At 47.4% G+C, this 17,530-nt stretch overlaps 1 protein-coding gene across 3 annotated transcripts; it reads left to right on the top strand.

The window, feature by feature from the left end:
• Positions 1-4,181: 4,181 nt before the first annotated feature.
• On the top strand, positions 4,182-16,766 carry Lmo2 (LIM domain only 2). Of its 3 annotated transcripts, none has more exons than XM_050147147.1 (5): positions 4,182-4,432; positions 4,781-5,037; positions 5,169-5,388; positions 10,612-10,827; positions 15,798-16,766. In XM_050147147.1, the coding sequence occupies exons 2-5, from the start codon at positions 5,031-5,033 to the stop codon at positions 16,015-16,017; spliced, it is 663 nt and encodes a 220-aa protein (XP_050003104.1). In that variant the 5' UTR covers positions 4,182-4,432; positions 4,781-5,030; the 3' UTR covers positions 16,018-16,766. The 3 variants fall into 3 exon arrangements, with proteins under 3 accessions (XP_050003104.1, XP_050003106.1, XP_050003105.1); XM_050147149.1 differs by having other exon boundaries at positions 4,191-4,432; positions 4,781-4,932; positions 15,798-16,765; XM_050147148.1 differs by lacking the exon at positions 4,781-5,037 and having other exon boundaries at positions 4,191-4,432; positions 15,798-16,765.
• Positions 16,767-17,530: the final 764 nt, after the last annotated feature.

Here is a 17,530-nt window from a genome sequence, read left to right as displayed (position 1 = left end):
AGGGGGGGAGAGGAAGGGAGGGGGGGAGAGGGAGGGAGGGAGGGAGAGAGAGAGAGGGAGGGAGGGGGGGAGGGAGGGAGGGAGGGAAGAAGACACATTTGAGGCTGAGAAGAGAGCAATGCAGGAACCTTCCGTTGGAGCCAGCTTGGTTTGCTGCAGGGAGAGAAAAGACTGGTGTGCGATTCTAGCACAAAGATGGAGAGGGAAGAGGTCATGGGTGTGGTACATGTCAGATGGCAGGGCCTTCCAGGCCCACGTCAGGATTCTGGACTTCAAATGTGGTGAACCTGGGTCCCAGCCACTGTGGTGTGTTCCTTAGCGGGGACTGCCTCTACAGCTGCAGAGAAGAATTCCTAGAAACAATACAGCCACAGTTCTGTGAGCCTCTTTATCCAGCTCTGGCTCACTTTGAACTTGGAGCAGCCAAGGAACTTCAGGTCCAGGACCAATGTGGTCAGACACAGGAGGAGAAAAGGAGCCAAGCTGACTCCCATTTGCCCAGGCTGCTAAAGGGTTTGAATCAGCAGACATTCAAAACTGTTGAAGCTTGACTGTTTTTAATGCATTCTATCAAAGATGGCTGCCAATGGCTCCGAAGTCCTGTAGAAACTTACCCTGCACCAGTGTCCTACCCCCAAGTACCTCACCTGTTTCATTTCATGGAATCCTGTAAAGACGGTGGGTGACAGGTACTCTCAAAGTCCCGGTGTACAGATGTGGAAGCAAAAGAGCAGAGAGGCTGGGCCACAAGCCCAAGGCCAAGGAAGGCGGAGCTGCTGGGGGTGCAGCACTGGTAGGCTCATTAGGAGGGAAGCCCTGCAAGCTCCAGCTGCTGCAAGGAGGAAATCCTACTTCTCAGCATTTCTCAGACCCCTTCCAGTAGGGCTAGCTAGGAGCTGTACTCTGTTAAGATCTGTCTGGAACTGACATTTAGGACCCTGCTGTACCTGATTTGACCTCCTCTCCCCTCTCTCCCTCCCCCATCTCTATACACCACGTATAGATAGATGTTTGATCTTGTGAAGGTCAGAGGTCAACATCAGTGTTTTCTTCTGTCACTCTCCACCTTCCTTTTTTGAGACAGGGTCTCTCACTGAACTTGGAACTCACTGATTGGTTACTCTGACTGACCACAAGCCACAGGGATCCCCTGTCTCCTAGCTCTGAGATTACAGAAACTGCCAAACTCTTATCCCAATGGTGCCTGGGATAAGAACTCAGGTTCTCATGCTTCTTTACTAAATGACCCAAATCTCTAGCCGCTGGCCTCTTAGCTCTCAAAAGTGACTCTGTGAGTGATTGGAAGGCAGAGAGTCAGTGAACAAAATCAGGACGCGGCTGGAGCAGACTGTGTGGCAGGGAAACAGTGCAATTGCCAGCAGCTCTCCCGGCCAGATCGGCACAGTCCTAGGACATTGTCTGAAATATGGGGATCCTTAGCCTAAAGTTTTGCAAATGCTGGGGTCTCACTTCAGCTCCTCCTGAGGCACCCCAGACTCAGCTGTCTCTGGCGGATGTCTCAATCTGCTGGAAGATTGCTGATGTGGTGATGATTGCTTCTGAAGGATGGGGGAATAGCAAGCGCGATCATTTCTGAGCATTTTCTAGGCACAATCATTGTGCAAAGCATTTTTGCACATATTATCCCACCAAAAACTCCTGTGAGATGAACAGGCAATCCCGTGACACTGACCCTGCTCTATCCCCTATGGAACCTCTTTATGGAACTTCCATGTGACCGAGAAAGTAACTTCCCCCAAACCACACATCAGAGTTCTGTCTACGTAACGCCTGTGTCCACTCCCAAGACTCAGTTGATAGGGATTAAAAAGAAAAAAACAAAAAACACTTTAAAAAAAAGATTTATTTGTGACTCTTTCCTACAAAATCTGATTTGTTCATCACTAAGGTTACTGACATAACTAACTGACCCTGAAATGTTCCCAAATGAGCTCCAAAATGCTGGCGTCTCACCTCAGCTCCTCCCACAGTACCCGATGATACCGGATGGTATCCGAAGGTACCCGAGTCTCAGCCGTCTTTGGAGGCTGTAAGTCAGAAACCCCTGGCAATTGAATGTTTTAAGAATTTTGCATGCGAGCCGAAACCATATTAAAAAGAGAACATTACTTTTGTGACTGTCACAACTAATAAGATCTATGCTGTAGCTCAGCTTCTAATGGTTGAAGGGGGGGGAATAGATTGTTATGGTTGGCTTTTCTTAGCAGAAGTCCATTTTAGCAAAGAAATGTAGTCATGGTCACGTGACACTCTTTCCCCTGGAAAATAATTGTAAATGTACTAAGAAGAGAGAGAGAAAAAAGGAAATTCCCAGTGAGAAAAAATATAATCCATCTGGGTCACATGCTTCATTCAGACTGATTCAGACTTCTGACATTCTTATGCTAGAAGGAAAACTTGGAAAATGTTTAAACTTCAGGATATTTAATATTTTGGAGGGTGGAGGAGACATTACAGTTTAGCCCTGCTGAATCTCCCCAGTTACTAGTTGCTACGGGAAGATATGATGAGGTCAGGACTGCTTTAAAGTCAGTCATAATAAAAACACATTTTGAGACTTGATTCTAAATGTTATACTTAAATTTGGGTGACTTAATTGCCCATAGAGTAGGAATGAAGTCCCACCAGGAGGCAGTAATTTCTTACAGCCACTGTGTGTGAAATTGAAATCTTAAGATATCACGTCAAATATGCCCCTTCTTGAAGAAGGTTCTCCCCAAAGAGTTGTGAAAGATAAGAAGTTGACCCAAAGTGGCACACACACCTTCTCCCTTAAACACACTCAGGTCAAAGCAGAGGCATCTTATTAAAAAGAATCTTTATAGCCGGGGGCGATGGTGGCGCACGCCTTTAATCCCAGCACTCGGGAGGCAGAGGCAGGCGGATCTCTGTGAGTTCGAGACCAGCCTGGTCTACAGAGCTAGTTCCAGGACAGGCTCCAAAGCCACAGAGAAACCCTGTCTCGAAAAACAAACAAACAAAACAACAACAACAACAAAAGAATCTTTATGCCCTGCAGTTGGCCATTCCAAAGTTACCTCTTGGAGCCCAAGGAGATATTTATTTTAATAACTAACTCCATCCCCATAGAAAAATTGGAGCAAGGAAAGTGGTCCAATTTGGTATAAATATACCAAAATATAAATAAATACTAGTATATAATATTTATTGGTATATTTATATATAGATATATATATATCCCATTCCGTTCCAGATCCATGCACCACATGTTGGGTGCACAGCTCAGCCAATCCTTACACCAAACGCTCCAGTAAGTAAGTTCCCTTGCTGAGAATGTAAACTCTTGCTGTCCAGACAGAAATGAAAGTAACAGTTACCTAGTTATCATACAGTTTAGGCTTGCTGAAACATTGTAAAGATTTTTTGTTTTTAATTAAAAGAAAAAACAAGAATCTAAATAGGAAACTTTATATGCCGAAGGTGGGTTTTGAACCAACACAAGGGCAGGCACACAGACACAGATTTTAATTGTCTTCTTTCAGTTCACAAACTTCAGGGCTTGGCGACAAGAAGATGACTTGAATCTGTGGGTAGTGAGTCAGGTTATTACCAGTGAGTGATCAATGCGGATTTGGCTCTGTATGAGCACATTAAGCATCCAGGAATTTACTTCTGACTTCAGCAGTCATCTTCCAGTGTGAGTTGATCTAGGCTGCAAAAAGAATCTTTAAAACAGGGGTGAAATACCTATGGCCTTGATAAAACAATGGATTCTAAAAGCATTTGGGAGTTTCCTCTTTACAGGCTTCAAGACTGGCATCAGCATAAGCTAACAAGCCTTGAACATTCATTTCTAAACTCAGTTTCAAGGAAGTCAATGCCCAAAGAAATCCAAGTTTTCCTTCCTGGAAAAGTAGCTAGTTAAGAGTCCTCTTCTTCCCGTCTGCATTTCTTTCTCCTTCTAGAGCTTGCCTTCAAGCTTGGAGGAGAAACCTGAAACCCAGATCAAGCCTGCCTTTTCCTTTGCTTTATAGAGGGCAAAATAGGTCCTTGATCATTGGGAAAGCACTTCCTCTGGTCCGAGTATTGCTGGCACTTTACAGAGAGGGCAAACCTAACCGCTGGAGTCCGCTCTTTGAAAGATGCTGAGGGAGGGAATTCTGTGGCCAGCAGATGGAGAGGAGGCCCGACAGTGTGGTCCCTCCCAGCCACCCTCCCCGCGGGATTAGCTGCCCCCAGCACTGCTCAGGCGCACCCGGCGCGTGAGGTGCCTGATCGCACAGCTCACAGCTCGCGGCCGCTCTCTGGAGCGCAGTCGCAGCCACTAGCTCGCCGCCAGCAGAGCCGTGCTGTCCCAGGCGTCCCAGAGCACTGCGACCGTAGACCCGGGACCTCGAACCCTAGACGAACGTGCGCGAGCCAGCCACTAGGAACGCTTGCGTTTCTGCAGGTGCTTATCTCCCGTTCTCGTCTTTTCTTTCCCGCTGGAGCGGTCAGGTGGTTACTTTCAGCCTAAAACTAAAGGGAAAGGCAGAAGAAGGGGAACCCTGAGAAGGACGAATTTAGTGGCAGCCCGGCTTCTTGCCCCTGGAGAGGTGCTCAGGGGAGACTCTCGTTCTCCGACGCGGGCCCCTTTAAGAAGCCAAGTCAGTGCTGCTGCGGCTGCTGTTTGGATTGCTAATCCCCAGGAGCCCCGTTTTAAAAAAAAAAAAAAAAAAAAGGAAGAAAAAAAGGGGAGGGGGCGGGCAGCTGTCTCTTTAAATGTGATTTCCTTCTATTGTATTTGAATCGTGATCAGGAAAAAGGAAATGAAACCAGAGACAGAGGGAAGCTGAGCGAAAATAGACCTTCGCGAGAGAGGAGGGAGCCCGGGGAGAGAACCGCGCGGTCCGCTCCCCGCCCCCAGGCCGCCGCCCCCTCTCTGCCCTCCGCGCCCCGACCCTGGCAAAGGTGCGGGGGGCTTGGGGTGACCGGGCGGAGCCTGCGACTGCGCGCGATCGGGACCGGGCGGCGGCGGCGGCGGCTGTGGTGACGGCAGCGGGACCGGGATGGAAGGTTAAGTCCTGAGCAGCGGCAGCTGCAGCAGCCGCCGGAGGGAGACCGGGCTGCTGCTTCCCGGCCCCCTGCCTCGGCCGCCCGAGCGCCGGGCAGCCGGCTGATTCGCTCTCTCTCTTTGGCGTTTGAAGGGAGCGCTGTGACTGTCCTTGAGCGCGGAGGGGCGAGCTCGCCGGCGGAACGACCCAGCAAGAGGAGGCGCAGGAGCGGCGGCGCCCGAGCACCCGAGGGGGTCCGAGTCCAGGCAGCGGGCCAGACACGCGCCACAAAGGGAGCGCCCCCGCCACCCGGCACGCCGCCTCCCTCCCCAATGTCCTCGGCCATCGAAAGGAAGAGCCTGGACCCGTCTGAGTAAGTGTGGTGCTTCTGTCCCCGCGCCCACCTCCCACCGGGTCCCAGACTAGGAGCGAGGGGCTGGCTTTAGGTACGCGCCCTCAGCGCGCCCGTGGTCCCTCGGTGTCGCAGGGGCTCCCCCTGCCTCTCGGGTGACTCTGGAGACACCGAGAGGGACTGGGCGGCGGAAGCAGTAACAGGAGTCGTCCCGGCGACCCTGCGGGCGGCTCCGATCTATCTGGAAAGCTCCCTAAACCTTCACCCGGGCCAGAAAGTTTGCCTAGGAGCAGGCACCTGGAGTTCCCAGGTGCGGTGCAGGGAGAATGGGTAGAGGGTCTCTGCCTCCTCCCCTCTCGTTCCACCGGGTTCCCTTTCTCTTTGTCCATTTGGTCCTGAAAAGGGGAGACACTCCAACAGAACGTTTCTGGGGTCCCGGACGGTCTCCGACCCAACCCCAGGTAGAGCAGCTGCGGGCATTGATGAGGTTCGCCGGTCCACCTGGGAACTGGTTCAGTGCTCCAGAGACTTCTAGAATAGCTAATTCGGAGTTCCTCCGGGTACATATTCGCCTCTCCCCCGAGTCTTCTTGTGTGGGCATTCGAACCTCGAAAGTTAGAGCACCAGTTGTTTGCTTGTTTTATTTTTTTTAGGTATTTTTTGGGGGGAGCAGAATCCCATCGAACTCTCAGGGGCTTGGGGGTCAGTGAAGAGGAGCTGTAATGAGCTTGTACTGTCTGTGCTCTGAGCTTTGCGCTGGTTTGCAAAGAACACACCCCGCGCCCTTCCTAGCCCGATACCCCAGCCCATTCTCTAGCTTTAACAAGGGGAGCCAGGAATGCTTAAGGTATCGTTTTTCCGTGTCCCCGCAAATGCCCTTTTAAGAGTCGTTAGCTGTCTGGTTTTGAGTTGTATTCCTTTGAAGTCCCCATCTAATCCTTTGAAGGGATTTGTTAACACAAGACCAAAGGAGCTGGCTAATAACTTGTCCATTTGTGCTTTTAAGGAGCATTTGTTTTGGTGGCTTTTTTTTTCTTTTCCTGCTTTGAAAGAATTGTGCTTTCCTGCTGAAGTTCCCCTACTCACCTCCCCCCTTCAATTTCAGCCTTCTGCGGTGTTTATTTACCTGGGTTTTACCCTCTGTCAGCAACATAAAAACCCAGCATGTTCTCATAAAACACAGGAAGTCCCACGATCCAGAGAGAATATAAACATCACTCTTCGGTCTTGAAGGTTAAGACACCAGCTCAGAAAGGAGCTAGGTTTGTTGACATAAAGACCAGCTTCCTAAAAATCTCAGGAGAAAAATAACAAGCCTTTAAAAAACAAGTTGGTGTCTACAGTTTATTCCCTTTTAAAAAATAAACAGCATTCTTCAGAGCTCTGAGTTTTCAGAGATTGGACAAGACATAAGAATCCAGGTAAGGGGGTCAGTCAGTCAAACTGGTGTTTACTGCTTGCCTGGCAGAACAGCCAAGCCACTAACCCTTTATTAGAAGTTGAACCTACAGAATTCAAAATTCGGCTCCTTAAAAAGTGGGGTTTTATTGTTAATTATGTGTACGTATGTGCACCCAAGTGCAGGTGCCCCCCCCCAGGCCAGAGGTGTTGGATCCCCTAGAGCTGAGTTACAGGTGGTTGTAAGCCCCCCATTTTGGGTGCAGAGACTCTCACTTGGGTCCTCCGGAAGAGAAAAAAAAACCCACCCATATGACTGAGCCATCTCTGAAGCTTCAGGGTTGGCTTCTGTAAAGGAAGTTTTGTCTTTCCAAAGTTTGTGCATGTTTACGCCTCTGAGTCTAGAAAGCAGGAAAGTATCTCGAGGCTGTGATGGTGAGCACCTAGTCCAAGGGATCCACTGGCAGGGCCGCAGCGCGTGCCAGTGAAGGAAGGCTGTAACCAAAGCTGGGCAAGCCGGGTGGGGAACGTCTACAGAACACTTCCCCTCTTTCTGGGAAATTGTCGAGAAATTTCATCAGAAAACAAAGCTACAGGAGTACTCCGATGTCGCATTCAGGATTGGCTGGTGGGAGAAAGTCAGGTATTAACTTAAGGTGAATCTCATTCAGCCTCTGGCATGATTGTTCGCCAGAGATAATGTCACGTCATCGTTAGCTACAGAAAGACAGATGGAGTCAGTGTCTTGCCCTGCCCTTGTCTGCTCTCAGACCCTCTCTTTCTGTAACAACTCACTCACCTTCCAGCTGCCGCATCGTGTGCTTGCTCAAAGCCAGCCTGGGACTTTACCAGGCTATCTCCAAGTACAGATTGGTCCTTGCCTAGACACATGCAAAGGTAGCATGAACACAGGGAACCAGAATTCATGAGCATCGATTTCCTCTACCATGCGATTGGGGAGCCCTCCTTCTTCCCTGCAGGTCACTTTAATTCTGGGGGGGGTATATTCCAGATAAATGCAAACGCTTCCCTTTCAAAGGTGGTGATAACATTAGCATCTAGCATGATGGGGGTTCTGTGGGTGTTTTTAAAAGCCCAAAGCAAGACCATGAGCTATGCAGAGAGAAGAGAACTGAGTCTGAGTCAGTGTGCTTGCATAGGCCCAAGGGTCCAAGTTAACTCCAGATGGGACGGAAACCCTTACATATAACCTATAAAAACAAAGACTGTAGTGTCTTATTAAAACTATTTAAGGTCTTAGCCCCTCACCCATAATTCTCCATACACGAGAGGCTGAGGCAGAAGAATGGAAAGTTTTATTCCAGCCTGGGCAAGTTAGAGAGAGCTTGTCTTGAACTTTAAAAGAAGGGAAAAGGTGTTTGTAAGGTGCCTCAGCTGCTAAGGCGATTGCTACTGAGCCTGACAGACTGAGTTTGATCCCCAGGTCAAACACGGTAGGAAGAGAGAACCGAGTCCTGAAAGTTGTCCTATGACCTGTGTGCGCCCGTGCACACGCACGCACACCTGCACCCTTTAAAAAAAAATAAAATAAGGGAGCTGGAGAGATGACTCCATGGCTAAGAGCATCTCCAGCTCTTACAGAGGACACACGTTTGATTTCCAGCACCCATATGAGATGGCTCACAATCACCTGTAACTTCATCTCCAGGGTATCTGACACTTCCTTCCAGCCTTCTGGGGCACCTGCTCTTACGTGGACATACCCACACACAGACATACAATTAAAAATAAAAAGTTAAGAGCAATACAAACAGAAAGAGCTGATTGATTTGGTTGCTTTTTTCTAAACAAATAAACGAAGCAAAAACAAACAAACAAAACTGACCTGAGCTTCAAACTTCCTGGTTCCAAAAGAAAGTAATCTAATGTTTTATGTGAAAATAGTAGGTTTGGTGTTAGCATTTAGCTAAATATTTACAGTGGATGTTTAATGATATGAAGGTGTTGGGGTGCCCGATAAACACCCATTCCCCAAGTCTCACTGTCCTTAATTATAATGGGGCTGAATTTCACGTGTGCAGGCCAATGAGGCCACAAGGTCACTTGGTAAAAGTGCCAAATAAAAATAAGAGGCACAGACTTATCGCCCCAGGGTACCCAAGAAAACGCCACTGGGCATTTCACAGTAGGAATGAAATCTAATTTTTAAAATTAAATTAACTAAATTTTTAAATTAAAAATTAATTTTTAAAATTAGAAAACTAGATTTTAATACTTTATTTTTAATTGAGCTATACATTTTCCCCCACTCCTCTTCCTCCCTCCCCTCTCTTCTACTGTCCCCCACCATGTTCCCAATTTACTCAAGAGATATTGTCTTTTTCTCCTTCTTAGGTAGATCCATGTATTTCTGGAATAAGATTCCAGAGAGCACTAGCTAACTGTTACGAATCGGCAGGCATTAAGTTTTGCCCTGTCTCCTAATTGATGTCACAATCATTTCTTCCATGCTCCTTTTCTCTTAGAAAGGTTATTTCTTCTTATCTGTAAAACAGAAGTATTTAGGTTCCGGGAAGGTAAAGCAAGTAGAAGGTATATGTATGACTTTAAAACATTTTTTACACTTATTTGTGTGTGTGCGCGCGCGTGCGTGCACATGTGTACACAAGTAGAAGTCAGAGCGCAGCCTGCTGGGATTGGCTCTTTCTTTCCACTCTGTGGTCCTGGGATCCACATCCGATCACCAAGCACCCTTAACCTCCGAAGCCATCTTTAAAATGGAAGAACACATTCCTCAGGCTCACTGTGAACAAACTGCCTGGATTGAGAATTTGGTATCGATTTAATTGCCTTTCATTCTCCTTAAGACCATTGTTTGCCCCTTTCTCCACTTCCTTTACTACTTTAACTTCATTCAGAACACTTTACTGTTGTAAAAAGAAGAAAAAGTATGGGAAGAAAGAAAAATCTAACAATGTCCTCTGCTTAGCAACAGTATTGCATTCTAGATACTCTTTGCAAAGATTCATTGGATTTAGTATTCTTTTGTTGTTTTGAGACGGAGTCTACTGTAGCCCTGGACCTCTTGCTGCTGATAAACCTGAAAACCCTGTCCTCCAGGTTCCACCTCTGGATTGGCTGGGATTAAACCCCATATTAGGTGGTACTGGAGACTTAAACCTAGGGCCCCTGATACGTTAGGCTGCCTCTCTCTCCATGGACCTAAATCCCTAGCCAAAGAGTCATCCAGGAAGTAGGATAGAATGCATGATTTCAATTGAAATGACTACATATTAGTGGAATGTTTTAGTTTGGAAAGAGAAAGCAACCTAATACAATTTTGATTGCTTTGTTCTTCCTTCTCTCCCTTTGATTCTGTGCACCAGGAAGGGCTTCAGTAGGGTGAATTCAACAGATTATCCATAAATCCTTAGCACATTGGGTCATCAGATGCTTTGACTGTGAGCAGCTCCTCTGGTCCCAAGTATGTTCTCTGGGATTTGACAGTGCATATGTCCTGGGTACCAAAGAAGAAAAGGAGGGAGGACTGGGAAGCCAGAAGGTAGAAGCAGAAGGCATCAGAGGTGCCCACGGTGGTGCTGGAATATAGTCAAGGGTACAGAGCCACCTGAAGGCGCCTTGGACATCTTCGGGTATCAAGTCTTCGAATTTTCAAATGATAATGTCTCTCTCTAGCTTGCTCCCTCCCTCCCATCTTATCCAAGGGTGGCTGTGTCTCTGCAGTCTGAGATAGGGAGTCCTTTCTCCTTACATTGCTGGAAAGAAGTGGAGTAAGGTTCTCCATTTGGCATAGAACCATTCCTGGGACCTGGTACTTGTCTCTCCCTTGGGTGAGTTCTCTCTAATGCCTGGCCTCCTCCTCAGGGAACCGGTGGATGAAGTGCTGCAGATACCCCCGTCCCTGCTGACATGTGGTGGCTGCCAGCAGAACATAGGGGACCGCTACTTCCTGAAAGCCATCGACCAATACTGGCATGAGGATTGCCTCAGCTGTGACCTCTGTGGGTGCCGACTGGGAGAGGTGGGGCGGCGCCTCTACTACAAGCTGGGACGGAAGTTATGCAGGAGAGACTACCTCAGGTACCTTTCTCACACTCTCCAGGCACGGCTGAGTTTGACCACGTGGTCTCTAGCTCTTGTTCTGACTCTGAGGTGCCTGCCCAAGGGTGCTAGGCTGGGGAGGCTGAACCTCGGCTGCCTCTGCAGAGAGGCCTTGCGCTCTTCCTCTTCCGCTGCGGTAGCCATGTCTGCAGAGACACATCCCTGTGTGGTAATCACTAGTGTCTTTAAAGGTAAGAGAAGAATAAACACAGAATTCGGAATAAGGACAAAATTCTGGGGAGCGTATCAAAGGATAGGGTTTGGAGAAGTATGCATAGGGAAATGGAGTATCATGGGGACTGGGGGTAGAGAGAGTTCATTTAGAAGTTTCGGGGTGGGTTCTTAAGACCTCATTTTAATGCTCAATAAACATATCCAGGGGGCTGGAGAGATGGCTCAGTGGTTAAGAGCATTGCCTGCTCTTCCAGAGGTCCTGAGTTCAATTCCCAGCAACCACATGGTGGCTCACAACCATCTGTAAAGAGGTCTGGTGCCCTCTTCTGGCCTGCAGACACACACAGACAGAATATTGTATACGTAATAAATAAATAAATATATAAAAAATAAAAATAAACGTATCCATATATTTAGATATTCTTTTGTATGATGCCAATATTATTGATAAGAACTTTTAAAATAACCTTCTTGCTAATAAGCTCCAAGCACTGAGTCTCCCAGCAGAAAGATGGCATTCAAAAGCTATAAAGGGTGACAGCCCTGGATTCGGGAGGTCAGTCCCAGCCTCATTGCCTCCTAGTGCTATGGTCTGGGCAGTGGGGATAGGAATTGTAGTTACTTCTAAGGTTAAAAATAATACAAATGAAATTCTTGACTTGGTATGTGTCTTAAGAAATAGATGTTAGGTCATTTTATAATTGACATGTGTCGCAGCGGTATCATAAATTATTTTCCAATATAACGGACGAGGAGATGGGAGCTTGGGAGGATGAAATTGGAAGTGTACAAGGCCAAGTGAGACAGGAACTTTCCCCTGATCTGGGGCCCCCTCTTCTCCGTGTGAGTGTCTGGCACGCCCTGAGTGTCTGCCCGGCACGTTCTAGCGTCTCTAGCTTCCATATGAGCTGCACTGGAGGTAACTCTGCCCTGTTCTGTCAGATCCAGTGAGGTGTTCGACTGTCCGCTCTTTGTCACCCAACAGCGGCAGGAGAAAGCTCCTCCTGCATGTCCCCTGAGCGTGCAGCCCCGGTATATTAGGACCATCCAGCCTGTGGAAGAAGCCCTTTCAGACCCCAGCGCCCTTGACTGCTGGGGTGGCTCTTCCTCCTGTATTTGTTCTCAGGGATTTGCATATGTGAAATAAAAGCCAAACTGCTGGTAATGCCGCAGCCGAAAGAAGCTTGTCTGGTCTTCCAAAGACTGAATCAGCTTGTACACGCCTATGTCCTTCGACGAAAATCATTGCAAATTTAGTGGGCTTTTTGGAAAAAAGAAAAGAGAGCAAGCAGATCTGATTATACTTTTGTTGAATTTCTTTCTTTTTTAGAGTTATAGGCCAATAGAACAGAGATAAATACAGACCTGGTTTGACTCACCCCAGGTCTGCCAAATCAGTCAGAAGGCAGCTGGGTGAATGATGCCTACTGGGCCCCTGCCTCCATTCCTGTCGAATCATTTGAATCTTATTAAATGAAGTCAGATACAGTAAGGTCAAAGGAGCCGATTCCTCCCTATCTCCACGGTTTTATAGAACATTCAGGAAGAAAGGCAGCGCTGCCTGGGCTTGTTAATCTTTTCCATTTTCAAAAAGGAGAGGAAAAAAATAGTCTGGGAGAGTCCAGTGTTAATTAACTTGTGTCTTGGTGACACGAAATAATTCTTCTCCCTGCGACATTCCCAGGCAACATGTTAATTAACTCTGCATTAGTGCAGGCGTTCCCAGCCACCCTTTAATATTTATATTATTGTTATTAAAATGGGCAGCAGAAAGCTTAAGGCACTGACACCTCTTGACAAAGGAGGAATTTTCTTCTCCTCCTCCTCCTCCTGCTCTTCCTCCTCTTCTCCCCCCCTCCTCTTTCTCCTTCTCCTCCTTCTCCTTCTCTTCTTCTCTTTCCTCCTCTTTTCTCCTCTGTCTTCTTGGATGGTCCATCAGTCATGGGTTTGTTTACTTCAGTTCTTCGTGCTGATTTAATGGGGTGAGTTCAGAATGACTCAGTGGGTCCTCCAATGAGGTCCAGTCCCTCTCCCTAGAATAGCTTCTCCACATGATGGTCTTGAATGGTCAACTATCTTCTAGTCCTTTCGAGATATTCAACCTCAAAAACCCAGGCCCTCAGCTCAAACCTGCTACTGTTACATTATGTTGTCAGCGGCTGTTTATGTGGGTGCTAAGCCCAGATTCTCATGGATCCAGTTTTCATGAACTTTTATATGGGGCAATCCCCTCTAGCCTGTGGTTATGTCTCAACAACCGGCTATGCATCTTGTCAGCGCCTGTTGTAGCCAGAAATTTTGCAGCCTCACAAGACTGTGCAATGGCCCTGGTGCCAATACTTCAGGAGAGTCCCAAATCCCTGCAGCTTAGAGGGAATCCAAAGCCACTTGGAGATGCGAATTATGATTCAGGAGTCACCAGATATAGGGACAAAGGTCCTTTTGAGACTGTGCTACTCAACTCTCTTCCCCCTTCCCCGCTTCCCCTGAGGACATCATAAACTATTTGAATGTAAACCCTTGCCAGTGGTCTGCTTCTGGGTCATCCAGCCAAGACATGGGTTCTCTGAGCCAGAGATTAATGCGCACGTTAAGCGTCAAGTCCTGGCTTATTTTCATTACTGTTATCATCTTGGAGTTCCTGATTTGGAAAGGACTGCCAAGGTCTTTTCCTCTAGCCCTGGGCTTGCAGTGACAGACACGGAAGCCAGGAGAGGACATGCCATTTGCTCAGGTCACCTAGCTAGTTAGAGGTGACTCTGGGGACAGAGCTTATCTCCCAAACATTAGTCCTCTGTCCTTTCATTAACTGCCCAGTGTGGTGTAGTTTGCTTCCTGACTTCCGTCTAAGAAGCCCCCTCCTTTCCTTAAGGATCTCACACCTCAGGCAGTCGGATTCATTTGGTGCATACTGTTTTCTCTGTTGCGTGTCTCTGCTCAGCTCCAAACTTAATTTACTGAACTGTCAGCGCACCAGAATACACTTTCTGCTCTGTGCCCTCCAGGGTAGCCATTACCCACGCTCCACCACTGCTCCTGTAGGCTAGAGTGTACACCACGGATGAGTCTGCTTTCAGCCCACAAAGTGGGATCCCAAAGAGAGAGGAGCTCCAATCTCTCTACTCACAGACCCCTCTTATAGGCCATTCGCTCTGGCCAGAGGTCGCAAACTTTGGTAACTGCCTCTACCTCCCCTATAATCTCTTAGGATGCACCAGTTGATTCTCCCATTTTTCTTCTTTTGGTTTTTCGAGACAGGGTTTCTCTGTGGCTTTGGAGCCTGTCCTGGAACTAGCTCTGTAGACCAGGCTGGTCTCAAACTCACAGAGATCTGCCTGCCTCTGCCTCCCGAGTGCTGGGATTAAAGGCGTGTGCCAACACCGCTGGCTTATTCTCCCATTTTTCTAAGTGGGTAAGAACTGCTGATGAGAACAAGCGTTTACCAGGAATGGTCATAATGGCTCTACATGGAAGCTCCGAGCTGACATGCTGTGTTACAAGCTCCATATGAAAATGACCCCGCAGCAGAAGTTGGTGTTCACATAGCCAGTGTTGGCTCAGTCATTGATCTCTGATGCTGAGGCATGCCCTAAATGTTGCACTAGTGTCTGGGCACTGTAGCTACTGGGATAACTCGGAGAAATCAAGGCCACACGACCTTCTGGTCCTTATCCTGATGCTCTTCTGTTCTTACAGGCAGGCTCATCTTTAAACTTTGGCCATGGATAGATTCATTAGCACACAGATTGCTGAGCCTTCTCTTAGGTATCTCTATCGGGTAGAGGGGTAGTTGAGAATTTGTGTTTCTAACAAGCTCCTGGGTGCTGCTCATACTGCTAGTCCCTTGACCAACTCACCGAGAACTATTGCCCTGGCTCCTGCTAAGTTGCCTCGCCCACCCCAACACTAAACGTTGCTTGATTTGGTGGCTGATGCACTGAGGCTAAAGAGAAACTTGATTTAGGTGTGAGAAAAGTGATCTCCCCAGAGAGTCATGCTGAGGGGAGGGGGGGGGCATGAATGGAGATCTTCTGCACATCCTGGAGAGATGCTGTTTGTCCTCTGAGTCTCTGAGGCATGATTAGTGGGGCTGCATGTCTCCCGGGATGCTCCTGTCTCCTGGCAGCTGGGGCTCCAATGAGTAGTCATGTGGACATGGACTTTGCAACTTGAGACCGGGGAGATGACTCAAGGCACACTTCCCAGGGGGTGAAATTAGTGTCTGATGATATCGTAGAATTGGGAGCCTCATAATGATGCCCATTTTATTGCATTCCTGGTGAGTTACCCCTCCAAGGCTGGCTCCAGCTCCTTTTCTGTTAAGTTCCTCTGGGGAGGGGACATGTACTGCATGCCTGACTTCTTCTCACAAGTCACTCCAGTTACAGCTCTTCCAGAGCTGGTCCACGCAGCCTGGAGACATGGAGAAAAGCAGGAAGGACTCAGGGAAGGGAGGAATAACAGAAAATAAAATGCCACAGTGTTACCCAGCCTATTCTCTCTGCTTTCAAGGAAAGATTATCCTTGTTATGCAGGTGCGACTTTTTTGTTGGTTTGTTTTTTATTTTGAGAAAGCATATCACTGTGTGTCCCTTGCCATCCTCTTGCCTCAGCCTCCTGAGGACTGGGATTACAGATGTGTACCACTGTATCTGACGAGGTCCAGCTTTTCCTAGCTCTGTGGAATCCTGATAGAGAAAGAGCCAATCACCAATCCCTTCTGTCTGTTTTCTCTGCCCCATCTCTTAGCTTTGTTTTTATCCTTTTGGCCCCAGGCTTTTTGGTCAAGATGGTCTCTGCGCCTCCTGTGACAAGCGGATCCGTGCCTATGAGATGACAATGCGCGTGAAAGACAAAGTGTATCACCTGGAGTGCTTCAAGTGCGCGGCCTGCCAGAAGCACTTCTGTGTCGGCGACAGATACCTCCTCATCAACTCTGACATCGTGTGTGAGCAGGACATCTACGAGTGGACTAAGATCAATGGGATGATCTAGGCAGAGTCCCCGGCACCTTTGGGGAGGTGTTCGGTGGAAACACTGTCTCTGTTGGGTTCATTTTTAGGCACTTTGGGAACCTGAGGGTGGGTGAGGCATGACTTAGGAGACTGGACTCTCCTTGGGCACTAAGACATAGCATCCACATGACATATTGCAAAGGCCAAGACTTCAGTGACAAAAGGACCAGCCCTTAGAGAGAATTTGTGGTCACAGGCTATCCATAGTAACTGACAAGATTAGTGGAGGAAACATTTGGGGACCAGCATGCACTGCGCCATCATGGTAGGAGTGCCCAGCTAAGCAGTGCTGGGTAAAGACTGTGTGTGACCGTGGCGTTTATGGACTAGACATGTGCAATTACTTTCTTCCTGGCTTAGGAACTATGCTGTTCCAGCCACCGTCCTCCACACGAGAGAAGGAAAGAGAGAAAAGCAGGCATTCTTTTTTTCTTGGTCACCTTCCCATGGCCTAAAGCTTTGGAGCCAGGGGAAACTGCATGGAAATACATTTCTGTTGGGAATGAAATACACACCTTTCAATCAAACAAATATTTAAAGCAAAGTTGATGAATCACTGTTTTAGACACCTTCATTTGGAGGTGAGGCACCCCCACAGATTGTTTCTATACAAATGTAAATCTTAAGAAGTCAAAGTTGTTCAACTATTTTATTATCTTAGATTATATCAAAGTATTTGTTGTGTGTCATTAAAAAAAAAACTTGATTCTGAAGACTTAATAAAAATGACAAGCTAAAATCCCATGCTGTTGGTGTGAAATGATGTACAATTCGGGCTAGCAGGGAAATGGTCTGCTATTTTCTCTCAGAAAGGTGAAGTAAATAAGCAATTTATTTCTAGGCCAAATAAAAGTTTCCATTTATTGCACGGGTTTATATGAGGTTTATATAGGTTTCTGTATTACGGGCAATTATATAACAGGCCATCACATAGCTCAGAGGGACGTAGAATAATTAAGTTGTTATTGTAAAATGTGCATTTCACTTCGGCATTGTGTGGAATGAGTGGAAGGCAGCAAGATCATTGCCTTTGGGAAACTTGTAACCTAGAAAGCACACAAATACATAAAATAGATTCCCTTTGGGAGAGAAGGTAATTACCTGGCCTGAAATGTGGCGAAGATGCTGAGCTTGACATTTCTATTTTCCAAGATATGTGTCTCAGGGTGTTTTATGACAAGTGGTTACGTTACGAGGACCTTACTTTGAGGATTTAAGGCTGGCACCTTAGCTTGTGTGCTCGCCTGCACCCCCATCTGGGGTGTGATCTGACTTCAAGCGCCCCCTGGTGGTCATTCCTCAACCTACTAGTCCAAGGGCGTCCCAGGGAATGACAGATCTCCGTGAAGGATATACTTGCAATTATTTCATAAAACCATTGGCAAACACTAGATGTGTTTAATTATCAAGATGTCAGAAACATGCAGCTAAAGCTGTGTTTAATTAACTTGAAAGTGCTCTAACGTCTCTGTCATTGAAGCTTTTTTTCTTTA

This window comes from Alexandromys fortis, unplaced genomic scaffold, assembly GCF_014885135.2.
Source record: "Alexandromys fortis isolate MF-2015 unplaced genomic scaffold, M_Fortis_MF-2015_v1.1 scaffold_12, whole genome shotgun sequence".
Classification (NCBI taxonomy): Eukaryota; Metazoa; Chordata; class Mammalia; order Rodentia; family Cricetidae; genus Alexandromys; species Alexandromys fortis.
This window is presented reverse-complemented; position numbering and strand designations above follow the sequence as displayed.

Excerpts from the sequence above, each read along its gene's own strand:
- Lmo2 (XM_050147147.1), top strand. Across the intron at positions 5,389-10,611 it reads AAGAGCCTGGACCCGTCTGA|GGAACCGGTGGATGAAGTGC; the intron begins GTAAGTGTGGTG and ends CCTCCTCCTCAG. Across the intron at positions 10,828-15,797 it reads TGCAGGAGAGACTACCTCAG|GCTTTTTGGTCAAGATGGTC; the intron begins GTACCTTTCTCA and ends TTTTGGCCCCAG.